This window comes from Mus caroli, unplaced genomic scaffold, assembly GCF_978045245.1.
Source record: "Mus caroli unplaced genomic scaffold, Mus_caroli_1 scaffold_1, whole genome shotgun sequence".
Lineage (NCBI taxonomy): Eukaryota > Metazoa > Chordata > Mammalia > Rodentia > Muridae > Mus > Mus caroli.
The window spans coordinates 84,702,255-84,722,982 of NW_028227256.1; the positions used below are offsets into that span (position 1 = coordinate 84,702,255).

The 20,728-nt window shown below is 44.0% G+C and overlaps 2 protein-coding genes across 5 annotated transcripts in view; one reads left to right on the top strand and one right to left on the bottom strand.

Moving 5' to 3' along the window:
• Positions 1 to 18,565, top strand: part of LOC110283898 (UDP-glucuronosyltransferase 1A6) — an 83,469-nt gene extending 64,904 nt beyond the window's left edge. For 2 of the 4 annotated variants that reach the window (XM_021149605.2, XM_021149689.3), the window contains 4 exons: positions 14,597 to 14,728; positions 15,360 to 15,447; positions 15,712 to 15,931; positions 17,697 to 18,565. In XM_021149605.2, the coding sequence (XP_021005264.1) occupies positions 14,597 to 14,728; positions 15,360 to 15,447; positions 15,712 to 15,931; positions 17,697 to 17,994 (738 nt within the window). In that variant the 3' untranslated portion in view covers positions 17,995 to 18,565. Of the gene's footprint in view, positions 1 to 1,086; positions 1,966 to 11,516; positions 12,431 to 14,596; positions 14,729 to 15,359; positions 15,448 to 15,711; positions 15,932 to 17,696 lie in introns of those variants that run through there. The other 2 variants (XM_021149532.3, XM_021149474.3) reach the window with 2 other exon arrangements.
• LOC110284127 (dnaJ homolog subfamily B member 3) lies at positions 5,402 to 6,203 on the bottom strand. The gene has a single exon (XM_029479243.2). It carries the CDS (start codon positions 6,145 to 6,147, stop codon positions 5,422 to 5,424), a length of 726 nt encoding a protein of 241 aa, XP_029335103.1. The 5' UTR covers positions 6,148 to 6,203; the 3' UTR covers positions 5,402 to 5,421.
• Positions 18,566 to 20,728: the final 2,163 nt, after the last annotated feature.

A 20,728-nucleotide genomic window follows, 5' to 3' on the forward strand; every position in this document is an offset into this window, starting at 1 on the left:
CTGGCACTTGGTCAGCAGAATTAACAGTATTTCTTTGACCTAGTTTATACATAGAAATATTGCTCAGACTTGGTATCTGGTTCTTATGTGCTTTAGATCTGCAAGCCTGGCCCTTACATGGAGGGGAACAATCAATGTTGCCTTAGTTCAATTTTTACCAGCACAGGTACAGTGGAGCTGCATAGTGAGTCTGGGAAGAAGTGGGCCTCTTCTACTAGCAGTAGTGTTGGGAGTGTCCCCATTCAGGCTGACAACAGCGGCTACAAGCAGCAAGCACAGATTCAGGTTCTGTGTTCTCAGCCACCTGCTTCTTCTGTTCTTTTCCTTTTACAGGCATGGCATGGACAGGAGAGGCTAAAACCTACACTTGGGTAATTCTGCATAGACAGACACAGAAGGGAAATGACAGGGTTTGCCTTGAGATAAAACATGCAGAAAAGAGGCAGGTGCAGGACAAAAAGGCTGAAAAATTGCCTTTGGAAGAGAAACTGCAGAACATTTTATTAAACACCTGCCCTTCATGAAAGGGTGAAATGCAGAGGCAGATTGTACATGGCAGCAGGGGCTCACCCTGAGTCAGTTCCTGGTCTGGATCCTCAGAGCGTGGCTTCTCTGCAGAGGAAAGCCTCAGCCTGGCTGGCACAGCAGAATAACACTGATATGGAGAGACAGAATGCAGGACACCCCAGGGACTTGCCCAGGAGAGAGTGAAGCCTCAGAGCTTCTGAAGGTAGGAGGTGGCAGCAACTGTTCATCACATGTGGGAGGATTTCTCTGAGGCAGGGCCAGATTCATGGTCATGCACATGGTGCCTAACACTGGAGTCCTGCCCCTGACCTGGGCCTCAAATTCATCTTTTCTTGACTTTCAGACCAGTGCCCTCAGGGAAAAAACAAAAAAACAAACAAAAAAAATGTAGTCCATGCTTACTACATAGGAGAATTCTGACTTTATCAGGATTCTTGTCTGGCATGGATTGTAGAAGGAGACCTGACCAACAACTTCAGAATGCAGTGAAAACCCAGATTAATTTTTACCTAGGTCCCTTAACTAAGGGTAGGATCCTGCAGCCCTCAGCATTCAGGAGAACAGAACTTGGAGATGGACACAGGACTGTGTGTGCTCCTTCGAGGAATCTCAGAGCTGCTGCTCCTGCTGTGTGCTCTGCCCTGGGCTGAAGGTGCAAAAGTGCTGGTGTTACCCATGGAGGGCAGCTCGTGGCTGAGCATGAGGGATGTTGTGCGGGAGCTCCATGCCCGAGGTCACCAGACTGTGGTCCTGGCTCCAGAGGTGACTGTGCACATCAAAGGAGAAGACTTCTTCACCCTCAAAACCTTTGCCTTTCCATATACCAAGGAAGAATATCAGCAAGAAATACTGAGTGACATTGAGACGACCTTTAAAAGACAACATTTTGTGAAGGCCTTTTTTGAAACTACAGCATCTATAAGAAAATTTTTTGACCTCTACTCAAATTCTTGTACAGCTTTATTTCACAATAAGATGCTGATCCAGCAACTGAATTCCAGTTTTTTTGATGTGATCTTAACAGACCCCTTTTTCCCCTGTGGAGCAGTACTGGCTAAGTACCTACAGATTCCTGCTGTGTTTTTTCTGCGTGCTATTTCCTGTGGCATAGAATATGAGGCCACACAGTGTCCAAATCCTTCCTCTTATATTCCGAACGGATTCACAAAGCTTTCTGACCACATGGACTTCCTGCAAAGGGTCCAGAACATGCTGTACTATCTGGTCCTGAAGTACATTTGCCATTTATCAATCACTCCCTATGAAAGTCTGGCCTCTGAGCTTTTGCAGAGAGAAGTGTCCTTGGTGGAGGTTCTCAGCCATGCGTCCGTGTGGCTGTTCCGAGGGGACTTTGTATTCGACTACCCCAGGCCCATCATGCCTAACATGGTCTTCATTGGGGGCATAAACTGTGTTACCAAGAAGCCCCTCTCTCGGGTCTGTATTCTGCTTTTATCTCAAGGATTTTCCGGGGAAATTATTTTTTACTTTCAAATTCTTATTTATCCAACTCATCTTTCCAAAGGTATCTTTTCTTTCCTGAGAGGCTTTAGTTCAATTAGCATATTAACGTGGTCACCATGCCATACTCTGGGACTAAGGCTAAGGTGAGGGGCCTAGTTCTAAGGTGTTGGAGTGGGACTCAACAGATTGCCCACATATCCAGACATGGTTTTGCTATTGGTGAGTGTCCTGATTCTGCTCAGGAGCTGAGAAATTGAGCTGTGGCCTGACCCACCAGAAGGTGTGCTGCTTTCGGATTTTTTTCTGAAGGTTAAAGGAATCAGCAAATTGTAGTTGTTGATGTGAAAGCTTTTAATATCGCTCTCAGAGGTGAAATGGGTGTGAATTCACACAACACTTGAGCACTCAACAGATCTGGAAGCAAGCGAATCATTAGTTTATAGGATCAATTTTTGGACTAACCACATATCAGATGCTCAGTTGACTGTGTGTAACTGCGCAGCTCCTGATGATAGATCTTCCACGATATAACAAAATTGTCTATTTCAAATTTTGTATATAGAAAACTAAAAATAGTCTAGATAAGTCTACCATAACAAAACTTTTTACTCTATCATAGGGTACAGGTAGAAAGTAAGTTGTACATTTACTCCTGAGGCTACTGGTTATTTTCCAGTCTAGTCAGATTGTCAGGAAGTAATTGAACATATACTCAAACAGTTTAATGGAGATCTAAGGAAGTTAAATGAGTCTGTATTTAATGAGGAAACCTGTGAGCTTGGCTTAGTAATCCTAGAACTTTGAAAGATAAGGCAGGATTAGGATTAGTACAAGTCCACCAAGGCTACATAATGAAGCTGGAGCAAGGATAAATAATGAAACCATGAGGGGGGAAGTGAGAAGGAAGAGGAAGAGGAGAGGGAGGGAGAAGAGAGGGCAGGATAAAGAAGAGATGAGGGCGAGTATGGGAGAGAGGAGAGAACTGAGGAGAATGTAGAATTTGAAATTCTAGGAATGAAAGCTGATACAGATGAATGACTTCCTACAATGGAGAGGGTACCTTTCCTCCCATTTGGAGGCTGTGACATAAAATCAAAGAGAAAATGGTTACTTGGAAACTGTAGTTTCTTTCGAATGCTTTCAGCCATGTCAACTACATTAAAGCTGCATGTGAACCTCATGCCGTGTGACTGGCTTTTTAAAGTCTTGATCTTGTTTTAGGTGGAACAGGGCCTCCTAGTCTTCTAGAGCTTACAGTGTGTTGCTCCTTCCTTGCCTGGTGTATTCTAGAAAATGCTCCCAGTGATACCATGAAGGAATACCCTACAGTGTATTTGAATGCCTTTTTGAAACTAGGTGCTGTGTGCATGTGTACCAAGGTACTTGTGTGGAAGTCAAGAACTTCAACTTCTGCTTGCTGGTTCACTCCTTCCAGGTTCCAGGAATCAAAGTCAAATTGTCAGGCTTGTGCTGGAGTATGCTCTTACATACAGATCTACTGGTAGATTCAAGAGGCACAGGAAACGCCTTTTGACCACTATGACAAACCTTCCCTAAAAGGTGACCTTCTACAGGAATGTCTTCACAAGTGTTTTGAGACAAAGCCATTTTTGAAGAAAGTTTCAAGCTTGACAATTCATTTTAAAAAATGTTTTTTTATAGTTGCACATGCTGTGAATCCCTGCATTTAGGAAGCAGAGTAGATTCCTGTGAGTTCAAGGACAGCCTGACCTACATAATGAGTTTCAGTCCAGCCAGGAACTTTACATTTATAGCAGCACTAATCCAAGACATCCAGATGACTATTGATTCTTGTGTTTGCTCTCAACTGTTAAAACAAACCAGAGCGGAAGACCCATGATCTCTGAGTAACCTTGCTATGCCAGGCTCTTTGCCTACCATGGAAACTCTGCTGATTATCTTGTATCCACTATGTAGTTTCAGACCCACTCATGTCCCACCCAAGATGATGATTTCCACATTTAATCATCACACAACTGTATGTGTTCATGATCCCTAAATTCTTGATACCTTCTATCAGTTCAGATACAAACCCATAGCAACATACTACTCAGTGACTCTTCCTTATGTATGTGCATATGTCTGCATGGTGTGTGTGTCTGTGTGTGTGTATGTGCGCGCACAAGTGCATGCATGGAGGTCCAAGGCTGATGGCAGGAATCACCCTCAATTACTCTTGCACTTTATCCAGGGTCTCTCAAAAAATAATCCAGAGCTTAGCCAATATGGTTCATCTTGCCAGCCAGCATGCTCTGGGGACTTCATGTCTCTGCCCTTTGAGGACTATCTCACACACCAGACCTTTATTTAGGTTTCTGGGGATTCTGGGGATGCTTGCCTAGTAAGCACTGAAAACCCTAGGCCATTTCATGTAGTCTGAATTTATGATAATGTGCTTAGGTCCTATGACCTCTTTGGAGAGAATTACAAAGCATCTTAAACCCATTCAGATCCATTTTGCTTCCATGCCTTATGAAGTCTTCATAAATAACACTGAAGTGAGGTAGAATATTCTGTGTTGTACTCTCTAAAGGCAACATCTGCAAGGTCTAGGGAAGCACCCAACTGTGCTATAGAATGGATTCTATTGCATATATATATATATATATATATATATATATATATATACAACCAAGGAGCTTGTATATCCTTCAAAAGGCACTTTTCACTTCCAGCATCTTCCACTGTTGTAGAACAAACTTAGGCACTAACGAGCCAAATGTTGAGAGCTTGACTGATAAACATAACCCTAAACCTTCAGAGAGAGCACTATCCTAGCAATCCTCCTTTTTGCCCATTGAAGTGAATTTCAGACTTCTACAAAACATGGGAAGAATAAGTGTGAGATACACACTACCAAGTTCGTGGTAATTTGTTGCAGCAATAACAAGAATATACTTAAGTCTACTTTCTTCAGTTTAGCTGCTTAGTTTTAGCCTTTCATTTAAACAGTAGTCAACTGTTCCTATGGCAGCATGACTTTAGGTAAACTAAAAGCCGTTCTTTTCAACTTAGCTATCTTAAACGAAAGACTCAATACATGCCTATCTTTCACCTTGGTGCGCATGTGGGGAAGTGGAGCTATAAAGTTCAAGGAAAGCTCTGAGTTGAATGTTCAACAAAATGGACATTGTGTGGTTTTAGGTGCTGTGAACGGTGTTTCCTAGCACTAGAACATAACACTGGTCTGCCTCAGGATTACGTTTAATAAGTGCCAAAGGCATACAGATATTTACAACAGGCATAAAGACCAAGAGAGATCCTATCCCTGCGATCCCAACAGTAACAAGAGGCACCGACATGAGCTGCATATAATGTCTTGAATACAGTTGTTCTGAAAGTAGAGTTCCCTTGAAAACGCGTTTAAACAAAAAAGTCCTGATAGTCCTTAAAAGACACTTTACGTCTTTACTGAGTATTGATGCGAAGCAGCTGCTCTTTGCCATTAATTATCAGGGACTTTAACTCTCCATCTTCTTCCACTTCCACCCTTTCCTGACCATTCTCAACGATTCTCTTGGTGGTGATTTTTTTGCCATTAATTATTTCGGTGGAGGTTGACACCGACTTGTAGTTGCCTGCCGCCCCACCACCGCAAGACATGGAGAAAGAAGAAAGGCCCGAGTTTCCTGGAGAACCGAAGGATGTGAATCCAGTATCTAACGAAGCGAAGCCACCCCCAAATCCTGGGAATTCGGTAAAGGAGGTAGAGAAGGGTACAGCCCCTCGGCTTCTGCTTCCACGGGTGCTCCTCCGATCCCCAAAAAAGTTCTCAAGGGGGTCTCCGAAGAAGTCGAAGGAGAAAGGGTCGTGGCCCCCGAAGAACTCCCTGAAGACCTCCGCGGGGTCTCGGAAGGAGAAGACATACTGGAAGGCGTCGTGGAACGGGCTGCCCGCCGCGCCGCCTCCGCCCACCTCGCCCACTTCGCCGCAGCGGTCGTACACCTCGCGCTTGCGGACGTCCGATAAGACCTCGTAGGCCTGCGCCACCTGCTTGAACCGCCTCTCGGCCTCCTCCTTGTGCTCGGGGTTCTTGTCCGGGTGCCACTTGAGCGCAAGCTTGCGGTACGCCTTGCGGATGGCCTCGGCTGAGGCCTGCCGCGGCACGCCCAGCACCTCGTAGTAGTCCACCATGGCGGCTGGCCGGCCCGCGGCCTTGGCGCTGGAGCGGTGGTGGCAGCTGCTGAACGCCCGCCTACCGGCCGGCGCCACACTCCCTTGTGACGCAAACGTCTCTCATTGGCGGAGGCGGGCGATGCCTCAGCCTATCAGAATGGAGGGCCCCAGGGATCCGTTGTGCTCCTAGAGATGCTCAGTGATGCTTAGAGACAGGACCGAGTCTAGTATCCTTGCAGTGGTGATTGGGTTGTCCTATGGTAGGATGAACAAAGGACGACTTAGGGGAGAGAGGCTTTGACTCTGGCTGCTATAGAAAAGTACTATTTCATCCTTCCCCCCACCTTCTCCTTCTCTCTACCTCTCTTTTTTCTCACTCTTCTCCTTTCCCTCTTCTCCTGATGCTGCTCTCCCTTCTCTTCAGCTGTGTAGCTCAGACTAGCCTTAAGCTTGCAGTAATGCCCTGCTGCCTCAGCATCGTGCATTGTGGCACAAGTGTGCCTCACAAAACTGGATTTTTTAAATAGATTTTTGTGCCCTGCCCCAAGCTGTCTTTTCATCAGCCAGGCAGGAGATTAGGAAGGTTCTCAGGAGTATGTTTTGTCTGATCCTGGTCTGAAGGACAGTGGCTTGTGAATGACTCAGGTTCTTAAACATTTTGGCCATAGGACACCCCCCTTTCATTTATATGGCTCTACGAGAAAGTAAAGCAATGAAAAGCATATATATTAGATACACACTAGCATAAATCATGTTCTTATGAGAAAATAACTTCTTCAAAACAAAACTTCAGAAGGGTAATGTGTGTTTGTGTTCTTCAAATCACTCCAGCATCGGGCTTCATAGAGCTGGATTCTTCTGTTACTGCATTCAATCTATTTTGATCTCATAAATAGAGTAACCTTTGGAAAACTCCACCATATGCCTATGAGAAATTTAGATCTTTAAAAGTCAGTATTTCTGTTAATGGAAATAGTTTCAACCTTGTAACATTCCTCTGAAAGGTCCTTGGGGGATCTTCAGGGTTCTAGTTTATACTTGGAGAGCCATTGTTGTTCTGAACAAAAATAATTGGAACTTGTGGCTGTTTTTGAAGTACCTTAGATGAAATGTTCTTGTCGCCACTAATACTGTTGTAGTATGACTCTGGCCTTCCTTCTGCCTTTGCTTGACACTTGCTTTTATTCCCACTTTCTTGAGGGCTTTTTAAAAACAAAAACAAAAACAAAACAAAACACTGTATTACCTTATTTGATCAGTGATGAGGCAACATGTATCTCTAAAGATTACTTAGTTCTAAAGGGAAATGGTTAACCAGTAAATGTTTAAAGATTCTATCAGGAAGGGTACTAGGTCTAATCAGAAATTCTAGGATGCCAGAACAGTCATTTGAGTTTATGTCACACCCAGTGACTGAACTTGAACCTCCAGGCCTGGCACTTGGTAAACATGAAATAAACAGTAATAGAATCCTGATTAGGAGGAAAGGGCAGATGGATTTGACTAATCAGGAGAGCCAAAGAGGAGGAAAACTCGTTTCAAAGTGACCCAGGTCTAAAAAAGAGCAAGGCTAGAGGGTTTGAGTTTTCCTGTGGACCCTGTAAAGCTGTTGACCAAAGTACCAGAGAAGCAGTGGTGGAGTGGGATAATACAAAGGCAAACTGATATAGTGGGCTGGAGGGACAGTCTAGAGGCTGAGCTCTGAGATAAGACCAAAGCAGCTGGATCTAAAAGAGTGAACACTTGCCCTAAGTATTGGGCCTATAGTAAAAGTAGATGGAGTTTGTACAAAAACAGTTACTGAATGCACAGCTATAGACTGGCCTCAGGGTTGAAACCCTGCCTCTGAGGAATATATCCATTTATTCTGGATATAGGCAGCTGTGGGAACTCCTAGATGATGAAAGGTAGGATGGGGAAAATGCTGCAGAGATCTGAGGAAAACTGCCTTTTCCCTCTAAGGATCCAGAGTTGATCCTCAGGAGGACAGAGAGCTTATGTGCTTTGTTTAGTATCAGGATCCATTCTTATGCCATCTAAGGAGCTAGGTGTCCCGTAGATGGGAATATTAGCTTCTGGTTCCAGCTTAAAAAGAAATCCCTACCATGGGACTTTTCGAAGACACTGCATTCAACAAGGGCCTCCAAAGAAACACAAAGCATCCTGTGGTACCCTGTGATTGCTTGGTTTAAGTGCTTTTCTGACTCCTGGATCCCTCCTTAAAGGCAGTGGCTATTGGTTATTTGGGTTTTGGCTCTGGAACCTAGCAGAGCACCCAGCACAGTAGAATTCACATGTTCCATACATGTTGGTGAAGGAAGAGATTAGCTTTAAAGTTGAAAGGGGTTGGGTCTGCTCATGTTTTAGGGAAGACCTGTCATTGGATTGTTTTGAAGTGGTTCTCCTTGTTGATCATAAGAGATGTAGATTGCCTTGCATCTTGATCAATGAACTGTGTTCCATGGCCAAAGATAGGGTTGGGCCCCAACCATTCAAGTGCATAGTAGCTGCAAGAAGCTGAGGAAGCACACTGTCTGCTTTGCCTGTGACCCTGGGCTCTATCTCCAGCACCATATAAATAAAAAAGCTCAAGGTTCTGAATGATGACAGGAACACAGAGTCATAAAGGCATTATAGTGTTTGCAGGCTCTTTGCCCCACATAAGCTGCAGGTGAGTTCTCACAAAAATGGGGCTTACAAGGATTACTGATCTTTAAGCTTAACTTGGGTTGTGAGCTTTGAGATCTAGTTAAAGGCACAGCAGAAGCAAAGGCATTGCTATATCTTTGCCACTGACCAAGAATTAAGAGTGATTGAGCTATTTAGTGTGTGGAAGGACTTAAGAGTTCAGAGTGCATGTGTGCATGGTGTGTGTGTGTGTGTCTGTGTGTGTGTGTGTCTGTGTGTGTGTGCGCGCGCATGTGTGCGCACGCATGCACGTGCGCTCACGCTCACGCTCAGGGGTAGGGGGCGCTCGTGTTTAAAACACATAAGCAAAACTGGAATTCTGTTGAGGAAGGGTGAAGACATGAAAAAGGAGTAAGGAGAAGGGTCCTGTCAACTGTGTACCCTAGAACACCAAAGCTTTAAAGCTAAGTTGTTTCTCCTTAGTGTTCTCAGCACAGCCACATGCAGATAGACCTAGTACTGTGGTCAACACTGGGATCAGGGCTTTCTTCCTAGAACTGTATAGAACATCAGTGGATCCCCACAAAGAGTACAGGCTGTGTTTTGCCCTCACTTTGGCTGCTCCCTTTGGGAGTCATTTCCACTCTGCAGCTCTTCACCTAGTTTCCAAGTACCCCAGATTGTGCTATTTGAACACCTTTTGGGGTTCAAAGTCCTCCCTTCTGCTTTTTCTTCATCCATCATGGTGGGGTCATGACCTTAGGTTCACAACTTCCCATTCAATTTCTACTTAGGTGGAATTTCCACTAGGGACGGGTCTGGGTACTTCTGGAGACTGGAAGTCAAGAGTGTAGGCTTTGGGCACCAACATCCAGGGCCTGTGTCTTAGCTCTGCCAAGAACTTGGCAAATGTCTTTGCTTTTGTCAGCCTCGGTATGTATCTAAAATGAGGGACAGATAGTCTGCGTTTACAGGACAGTGCTATGGGATAGGATGTGTTACAGAGTGTGCAGCTTGACAGCATTTAACACATAGCATGCACGATTTTGTTGCCTTCAATTCAAGCATTAGAATTTCCTCTTGGCTAAAGATATTGTTGGATATAATCAGAGAGTTTGAATGACTGAGTGAGAAGACAAAAGAAAGGAAGCCAGGGGCCATGATAGGGAGACTGAGAGCTGCCTGCTGTGACAGGGACATTCAGGTCATTCTCCTGCAGTGAGGAAGAGGGGTAAGCCTGTGCAGAGCTTCCTGTGCTTGGACTGAGCAGGTGAGAGGATTCTGCTTGTGAGATAAAGAATAAGGGAAGTAAGTTTGTGCTGGTTCAGTTAGACACTAAGGAAAGGAAAGTTCTCTTCTAGAAACTTGGACTTGGAAGTTCTTATTGAAACTCTGTGGGTTATCCTGCTGCAGAATAAAAGACTCCAAAATGGAGCTGACAAGATGGTGCAGCAGATAAAGGCACTACTGGACAAGCCCAAGGACCTGAGTTACACACCCAAGACCTTCAGGGTAGGAGAAGAGAGCCAACTCCTGCATGTTGTCCTCTGATCTCTCCACATATGTTGGGCACTTATTCTACATACAATAAATAATTAAATAAATGTAAAAAGCAAAAAAAAAAAAAAAGAATTTCCTCTTGGCATCAGGCAAATGTGATGAGCACAAATGTACTTACTAGCTGGTGCTTACCTAGTTTGATTTTCTGTTTAGAATATGTTTTCTCACTGTCTCTCTGAGGGAACTCTTAGAGAGGACTTCTGTCCACAGACCCATGTGACTTTGCCTTCTTGGTCATTTTCTACCCCAGCCTGGTTCCGTTCATTTGTATCTTCAAGGGGCTGATTTATCAGTTTGAGCTGAGAGTCTGTCTCTCTTCATAGCTGAGTCAGGGCACTCTTCTGTGCTGGTCTCAGCTGCCATCTTGAAACCCAGCCCTGTCCTAGATTCACTAAGAAGAAAGTGGCAGAGGCTGAGTTAGTAAAATCCTCTGCAAGCATAAGGACCCGAGTTTAAGCCCCAGAAGCCACATGAAAATTCTGCAGACAATTGGGCATGCCTGGAATCCCAACACTGGGGAGCTAGAGAAAGGGAGATTTCTTTGCTTAGCAGCCTCCCTGTATGTAGCTTAACTGGTAGCCTCCACTCCAGTGAAAGAGCCTGCCTCAAACACAAAATCTACAGCCTCTGAGAAATGACACCCAAGATTACTCTTTTAGCCTACAACAGACACACATACACACACACACACACACACACACACACACACACACACACACACACACGCATGCACGCACGCACACACCACTTTTTTAAATGATAGAAATGTTTAAGAGAAACCCGGAGTGGATGATGGAGGGCTTCCATGGACAAAAGTGATGTTTCAACACAATGCTCTTTTCTTTCCAAAAGACTTTCTGAGTAACTGTCAGTCTTATTCTTGGGAAAGTGTTATGCTTTGGCACTTTATGGTCCTTTTTCCCTCTCTGTTAACCCTTTCTGACTTACAAAAATGCTAGTTTAATGAGTCCAAAATGGCCAGAGATGGTTGAGCCAGCTATAGTCACCCAAACATGCGGCTTGAGGAAGGAGTAGCTGTCAGTTCAATTGCTGTTATTTGTTAAGGAACTCAGTAAAGCTCCTCCCACTTTGTCATGGAAAGCAGACGCTCCATGGTCTTGCCAGCTCATTGACAGCTTTAGTCATGGGGCACAATCAATCATTAACTGGTTGCACAGGTTTCTCCTCATGTGTCATGAGCCGGCTTGAGTAGATCTCTGGCAGCAGCAGAGAGAGAGGTACCATGACTGTGGTGTGCTGGAGCTCGCGTTTGCTTTTGCTTCTTCCGTACCTTCTGTTGTGTGTGTTCGGTCCCCCTGCATCCCACGCTGGGAAGCTGTTAGTGTTCCCTATGGATGGCAGCCACTGGCTGAGTATGCTTGGAGTTATACAGCAGCTCCAGCAGAAGGGGCACGAAGTTGTGGTCATAGCACCTGAAGCCTCGATACACATAAAAGAAGGATCATTTTACACTCTGAGGAAGTACCCTGTGCCATTCCAGAAGGAAAATGTGACAGCTACTTTGGTGGAACTTGGGCGGACTGCCTTTCATCAAGATCCTTTTCTGCTTCGCGTGGTCAAAATATATATGAAAGTCAAAAGGGATTCCAGTATGCTCCTGTCTGGCTGCTCCCATCTGCTGCACAATGCTGAGTTTATGGCCTCTCTGGAAGAAAGTCACTTTGATGCTCTGCTGACAGACCCTTTCCTTCCCTGTGGCGCCATTGTGGCCCAGTACCTGGCTCTGCCCACTGTGAACTTCTTGAATGCATTGCCATGCAGCCTGGATTTGGAAGCTACCCAATGCCCTATCCCATTGTCCTATGTGCCCAAGAGTATGTCTTTCAATTCAGATCGCATGAACTTCCTACAGCGAGTGAAGAACATGCTCCTGGCTGTGTCAGAGAACTTTATGTGCAGAGTGGTTTATTCCCCCTATGGGTCACTTGCCACTGAAATCTTACAGAAAGAGGTGACTGTCAAGGACCTTCTGAGCTCTGCATCTATCTGGCTGATGAGAAATGACTTTGTGAAAGATTACCCCAGGCCCATCATGCCCAACATGGTTTTTATTGGTGGGATAAACTGCCTTCAGAAAAAGCCCCTATCCCAGGTGTGTATTTGAATGGCGCCTTTCCAGGCCTGTTGTTCTTTGGGTGAAAGGAACTTTCCATAGGTATGTGCTGATCTCAGGGAGGCTTGTATGGTTTCAAGTGTTCTCTCTTGTTAACTTCTATCCCCTAAGTCTCACAGTCTTGAATTTGTCTGTCCTTGGCATCCTTTTCTGACTTCTTTGTATACAGTATTCTGAGAAATACATATCTTAGGCATTTTATCCTGGGGAATTAAATTTAATGAAGCCAGCATTAATTGTCAGAAGAACCACTGTGTTTGGGACACTTCTCAGAGAACAGAGCTGTGTACTACGAAACATCCCTTTGGAACTCATGTTCTTGATTCAGGCACTAGTAGCTTAAGTCTGATGCAATTGTTCTTTAACCCTTATAGATCCTGGCAGGAGTCACTACCTTTATGGTCCTTGTTATCATTCTAATGTCTAGATATTCTAACAGAAAACTAAATATTGCAGTCTTTCTCTTCTTCCTGTAGGGCAAGGTGTCATCCCTCTGTCTGAGCAAGAGACAATCTTGGTAAAATAAAGCAATTCAGGACCACAGTCATACATGTTGAGTCTGAAGTAAATAGCTAATAGATCAGAGAAGCCAGAGATAGAAAGATACTGGCAAAAGAGACCAATCATGGAGGCAGGCAAGCTTGTACTTAGCTCAAGGGAAAGGCTTCTAACAGGTAGTCTAAATGGATTCTGGGAGAGCAAAAGATGTTTTGTTCAGAGTTCAGAACCAACTATGCAGCTCTTAGTAGAATGTAAGAAATATTTAATGGTCTCGTCAGCTGGAGTGAAGTGTCCGTAGAGAGAAGGTCTTCCTTTTGGAGCATTTATCATGTTTAGAAAGAAACAAGTCTGAGATCAAAGATTATTTGCAGCTAACATGTTGCCTCACTGTTTGGCTGTCCCAAGGACTGTGATGTTGTGGCAAAGTTTAGGGCATCTTGTGCCAAGTAGAGGGAACTCACCTCTGTTGAATCCACAAAAGTTGATGCAGAGTCATTGTCCAACATGCTTCTGTAGCTCACAAGCTTGCGTGCTAGTTAAGCCTTGGCTGAATCCTGCTATCTGACTGTGGATGTTTATGACCCTACAGAGCTGATTTTGTGCCAATCACACACTACTGGCTGCCGAGTAGGCGTGGGAGGCCATGCAGGAGGGAAAAACTAGACTGATCTCTTTCCAGATAGACTGTAGGTGAGCTATGTGCTATCTGGAGGTAGCAGGAAGGCAAAGGGCACTAGGATGTGAGCTGCCTGCCCCCAGGAAAGAAGTCCCTGAGGAGGGAAGGAAAACAAGAGGCAATCCTAGACAAGGAAGGCTTTAGAGCAACCAACTCTAGTATGCTCTTAAAGAGATCAAAATCCAGAGCCATGGCAGAAAAGCCTGGCCTGGCCTCTCACTCTTTAAGTGGGCCCAGTGGGTGAGACCAAGGTGCCACTGCTGTGATGATCCAGGGGGCTGCAAGAACCTGGCCCTCAGGTGTGTGGAAGAGGGCTGTTCCTCTGGGAAGGTTGCCCAGGGTTTGTGATCCTCATGTGTTCATGATAGAGTTTGGTAATCGTCTCTCTGTATCTTACATGTAGGGATATCAGGACATGATTTGCCCAGGAAAATTTAGATTTAAGGAATAAAAGTACCAGGTTCCAGGCAGCTCCTCAGCTGTGGGCAGCCTGGCATGTCATACCATCATGCTAATTTTCTCCACATTCTTTGGGAATAGCTGAGTCCATCAGAGACTCTTGGTGGTTAGTTAGCTTATTAATAATGTACAGCATGGGAGAACTGCCATGCTACTTAGAGTCTGTTTCCTGTGTGGGGCCACAAGTAGGAACATGTGTATGGACCTGTGTCATGTTCATGGATGTACATTCAGGTGTATGCACACTCATGTATGTGCCTCTGCTTTTCTTATGGGAAGTCAGCACATTACATGGATTCTGCATCTCCAGGGAACCCTACAGATAACCCTGTGGACATCCTCCTGAATTGACAGGGGAGAAGGAGACAGTTGCCATGATGATGCTTGTCTATTGCACACACCCTTTCACTGATTTCCATAAGAGGGAAGTAACTTGTAACCTAATGTGCTCAGGTCACAAGGAATGTGAGGGACAAGAGATGAACTAGAAATATCCTTTTCTGCTCTAGGAATTTGAAGCCTATGTCAACGCCTCTGGGGAGCATGGCATCGTGGTTTTCTCTTTGGGATCCATGGTCTCGGAGATTCCGGAGAAGAAAGCCATGGAAATTGCTGAGGCTTTGGGCAGAATTCCTCAGACGGTAAGATGGTTCTGCACGGCTCCGTCATAGCTGTTGTTTTGAGATCTCTGGCTCCAGAGTTAGGAGTCTGGAAATCCTCTGACATTCTCCAACATTGTTGTCATTGTTGTTATTATTATTACTATTAGCATTAGTATTATTATATTTTTCAATTTCATTCAGGTACTCCTACACTATGGTCTGTTTCACTCAGATTTCTCCTTTCTCTAGGAGACACCAAAGTATTAGGGAGAAACTAGTTAAAAATAAGCATGGAACTCTTTTTCATACCAAATGAGGATGTTTTACCCAAAAGACTTAGTTTTGGTTTGCTCTTCCTTGGTTAGCTCTGGACATTCCCTTGTTTGTTTGTTTTTTTTTTTTTTTAAGAAAGTTTCCCTTTGCAGTGCAGAAAAGTGAAGAGTTTCCCGGTGCCTGGCTTGGTGGCTTCTCACACTCAAATCACCAGGCTTCAGCATCAAGATACAGTGTTGCCTGAGCTCCAGGGACTTCCTATGCACCAGACCTCCCACCATGCAGAGGCCATAGGTGTTCTTTCCAGATGACTGGCCTTTCTAGCTAGTATTGCAATTGTAAAAAAAAAATCACATTGTGTTCTTTTATTAAACATTGTGCTTTTTGCCCCTGTGAGGTCCTGTGGCGCTACACCGGAACTAGACCATCGAATCTTGCAAAGAACACAATTCTTGTCAAATGGCTACCCCAAAATGATCTGCTTGGTAGGTTGGGGGCATCTGACATGGAGGTCAAACCAGGGTTAAATTAATAAAATGACAGGCATGAATGTTTTAAATGATATCTTAGCTTGATTGTGGTCCGTACACATAAGACATTGCATACGTCACTCCTCCCCCTCCCCCTCCCCCTCCCCCACCCCAAGTTTCTACAATGGTCACATGTAGATAACAGTCCCTGGGGTATTCTCAGAATCCAGACACTGTGAGACTGGTGAGCTCAGCATCCTTGTCTGTTGTACTTCTCAGGTCATCCAAAGACTCGGGCATTCATCACACACTCTGGTTCCCATGGTATTTATGAAGGAATATGCAATGGAGTTCCGATGGTGATGATGCCCCTATTTGGCGATCAGATGGACAATGCCAAGCGCATGGAAACTCGGGGAGCTGGGGTGACCCTGAATGTCCTTGAAATGACTGCTGATGATTTGGAAAATGCTCTTAAAACTGTCATCAATAACAAGAGGTAGGTAATAGAAAAGAAAAAACAAAACCAAGAACCCAAAAAAACCCTACTTGTATTCATACCTACAGCATTTACAAGCAGCACAACACAAATACATAAAAAATCTATATTTATATAAGATAATGTGGGAGTTATTCCTATTTATAAAATGACTACATTTTATCATAAAAGTTTTTTAAAAATTTAATTTCCCTGGATTTAAAATCTTCAATTAAAAATAATATCACCAGAGTAGGCATCTTATCTCTTAGATCCTGCCAAGAGAGAAATGTCCCATTAAAAGATGTGTAGGGGTGGTGCTGGAGAGATGCAGCACTCTGTGGGTGGGTAAGAGCCCTTGCTGTGTAGTACAGAGGACTGAGTCAACCTCCAGCATTTATGTGAGATGCCAGGCCTCAGCACAGTGGAAAGGAGAGGCAGGAGAATTGCTGGGGCTTGCTAGCCACCTGCCTAGATCTAGATCCCATGAGAGACTGTCTCAAAGAAATAAAGTGAAGTGCCACAGAGGAGAACATTGTCTTACAGCCCTTGAGTGAAAGCATAGACACATGTCTGCACAGACACAGATGTGTTAGTGCACATGACTGCATGCACAAACACACACACACACACACACCATGAGATTGCTTGATCTCTACTTGAAATTTAGTATATTGCTGTCAAGGTTACTGGAACTATTTTGTTGAAAAGCTCTGGGAAGACCAGCATGGTGACAGACATTTATAATCTCAGCACTTTGGTGACAGGGCGATCGCTACAAGTTCAAGAAGAATTCAAAGCTATATAGTCAAGATTCTATCTTAAGACAAAGCCAACCAAACAAACACAAATAAACAACAGCAAATCCCCAGACAACAATTTAAAAGGTAGGGAGGTGGAACCATGGCTCGGCAGTTAGGAGAGCACTTGCTGCTCTTCCATACAACCTTATTTTGTTTCCCAGCTCTAGGGGAATCCAGTGCCCCCTTCTGGCCTCCAGGGGCACTGCACTCATGTGTGCACACACATAGAGACTCAAACACATAAACACAATAAAAATAATATCTTAAAAGCAATACCACAAAATTTTAGAAGAAATAGTGGCCAGTGGTAGATTTAACCCAGCAGCAGCATTTGGTGTACTCATGAGAACATGTATGTGAAAGTTTCAGGCACATGCCTTACTTAGCCTGTTTTCTGCTGCAATAACAGAATATCCAGAACGCCATGGCTTATGAAGGATGAAAGTTTATTTGGCTCACAGTTCTAGAAGTTGTTGGTCTAATGCTGCCTCTCCACATGGTAGAAACCTGGAGGTTCAAAGGATGTGTATATGCAAGAGACAAAATGCAAATGACATCCATGCTTGATCACAACCTGCTCTCAAAGTGACACGTTCCAGCTCTGGGGACAAAGGCCACCATCTCTCTCAATGGCTTCTTACCTCCCAAAGGTTCTACCACCTCTCTGTACCTTCACCTCAGGGACCAAAGTTCTCACACATGAGCTTGTAGGCAGCACATTCAAACCACACTACCCTTTCATCTATAGTTCATGCCTCCTCAACTTCATTTTACCATAAGGAAGGCATAATATAATTTCCTACAAAAAAAAATCACTAAAAGCAAAAAAAAAAAAAAAAAAAGAAAGAAAAAGAAAGAAAGAATGAAAGGAAGGAAATCTGGTTATATTAGAAGCACACTTCTCTTCTTAACTGGAGTCAAGCGTAAGGGAATGCTGTCTGTTACGTGGGTGTTCCAGGCACTAACAATTGCCTTGTGTTCAGTTACAAGGAGAACATCATGCGCCTCTCCAGCCTTCACAAGGACCGTCCTATAGAGCCTCTGGACCTGGCTGTGTTCTGGGTGGAATATGTGATGAGGCACAAGGGGGCACCACACCTGCGCCCGGCTGCCCATGACCTCACCTGGTATCAGTATCACTCCTTGGATGTGATTGGCTTCCTCCTGGCCATTGTGTTGACAATGGTCTTCATTGTCTTTAAATGTTGTGCCTATGGCTGCCGGAAATGCTTTGGGGGAAAGGGGCGAGTGAAGAAATCACACAAATCCAAGACCCATTGAGAATTGAGGGGAAGTGAAGGAGTATTAGTCTATTATCTGATCAGTTGAAACTTGGAAACAAGTGTTAAATCCATGTTGTTTTTATTAGGGAAATAATTCACCATACATTATACATTCAGCACATTTAAAAAAATAATAATAACAATCTAATTGCTGGCCACACCCATCAGGGAAGGTTCTAGTATATGTGATGTGCTTCTCCAGTATCTTCAGTCTGGACAACTCTTGCCATCTGTTGGTAATTTACAGAAAGTCTGGCACTCTGCCTTCAGTGACAGCCCCATAGTGTCCCCTGCTCCCGCCAGCTGATGGCTTTCTCCCCTGGATTCTCAGACTGCTGTGGACGTCTCCAGTGTTAGTCATTCTTCATTGTGTTCATGCATTATGGGTGGCACGACCTTTGGAGCTTTGGAAGAAAAAGATGAGGCTGTGACACTGATGGCCCTGTGTTTGAGATAATAATTGTTGCTTGTGCCTGAATTTGATGAAAACCAAAGTATGTTCTAAGGCAAGTACATCTTCTGTTGTGTTCCCAAACCAAGAACTTATCAATAAATTCATATAAATTGTATCACTACTCTTCTTTTCATTGGTGTTGTATTTATTTGTTGTCAAAGTATATCCTCTAATTGTAAAAGCACTACCTGATCATGATGCAGAACTTGAAAACTAGAACAGATTCACACAGGTGTACATACACACAAGAAAGGAATCAGCTGTAACTACAGTGCTCACGAATAACCAGCTGCTGCCTAATTTGATTCTGAGTCTTCCAAAGGTGCATTGGCTGATGGCTTGCAGCCTTGCTGATACTCAGCCTGTGATATCACTGGGAAGTTGTGCAACCATTAAGTGGCAGTCTAGTGTGAGAAAGCTAGGTCTCTGGAGGTGTTCCTTTGAAGGAGATACAGGGATAGAGGTACCTTCTCTCTCTTTGTTCCCTTACTATCCTGAAACAAGAAGGTTCCGGGACAGTCTCTTTGAGCATTCTCTTCTCTTACACAGGTCCCAAAGCAACATAACCACATGATCAGTGATGGAAAGTCTATAGCTAGCCCAAAATAAACCTTTGCTCATGAGTTGCTACATCTCAGGTATTTGTTACAGTAACATAAAGTTTATTAACACACCTATTGTTTTGACAAATACACATAAAACATTACAGACATTCTGTATTAGTCAGTTTTGCATCAGCATAATGAAATAACCAAAGCAAGTAAGTTAAAAGAGAGAAGGGCTGTTTAACTTTGAGGTTATCTTGCTTTGGCTCAGTTCTGTGAGGGTAACAGAAGGTGGCATATCAAACAGGAGCATGTACATGAACAAACCATGAATTATATCTTGAGGCAGGAACAGGGAGCTGGAGTCTGGGCTGTCACAATCCTCCTTGAGGAAGATCTTTAATGACTTATGGGCAGTTTAATAGGCCCTACCTGGAAAAAAAAAGTTTCCCCTGCTTTTCAATAGCACACACTGAAGACCAAGCTTTTATCACATGGCTCTTTGGGGGCATTTCAGATTCAAGCTATATATTCTGACCAAAAGTTCCAAAAGTTCATGTCCATTTCACAATTTTAAAAAAATGGATTAATGCCAGATCTTAATCTAAAGAGGCAGGGGCAAGTAGATCTCTGAGTACAAAGGCACCATGGTCCACAAAGCAAGTTCCAAGACATTTGAGACCTCATAATGGAGTAATTCTTTGTCTAAAGCCAGTCCCAAGATCTACTGTTCTCGCAATGAAAGTCTAAGTCCAAAGTCTCATCAAGGACAATTGTGAGCCTCTGTAAAAAGAAAGAACCAGAAAAACAAATACTAAAACAAAACAAAACCCAAATCACACACAAACTCATTGGAGCTCAGACATCATGTAAACGCCCCCTATTCTGAAAGGGAGTCATGGAGAAATAAAAAGAGGCACCATCCCCAAATAAGAAAAGGGGAAACATCAAACACCAAAGATCTTTGTCTGGTACCAAGAACTCACTATGGTGGAATGAACACTCCCAACCAGCATGGCCATTTGCACTTCTGTGACTTCAGAGGTTGCATCCTACTGTGCCTGCTCTTTCAAACTGATTTTCACACTTCCTGGATCCTTCCCTCCCTGGTTGACAGGTTGATTGCATCTCTTCTGACCTTGGATCTTTATTATAGCTTTGGCTTCTCTCCCTCAGCTTTACTGCTTAACACTGCATTGGGTGTGGCAGTCTAGCTAGACAGCTCTGCCTGTTTTCCCAGGCTTTGAGATCTGGTGGAAGCCTCCATGACCACATAACTTATAATTTGCATAACTGTAAAACCAGCATCCAATGGATGTCATTTGGGTCTTTTGCTGAAAATATGGAATAAAGGCTGGCTGGATGCAGAGATGTGAAACCTGGATAGCCATGGGAACACAAAGTACCCTCTATCTCCTGGAACCATTGGAAAAGCTTAGAAATGGATTTTACTTGTCTTGAGTTTGCACAGGTCTTGGGCATGCTGTCCTAACTGCTTTGTATTCATGTGAGAAACTGCCCTAATGTATCCAGGAAACATTTTTTTTCTTACAGTCATCCATTGCCTCTGACTCCTACAATCTTTCTGTTCCCCTACTTCCACAAAACCTCTGAGTCTTGGAAGGAGGATGTAGGATACAGATATTATCTTGGAGGCTGAACAGTCTAAAGTCTCTTATTCTCTGCATCTTGATCAGTTGTGGGTCTTTATGGTAATCATCATCTACTACCAA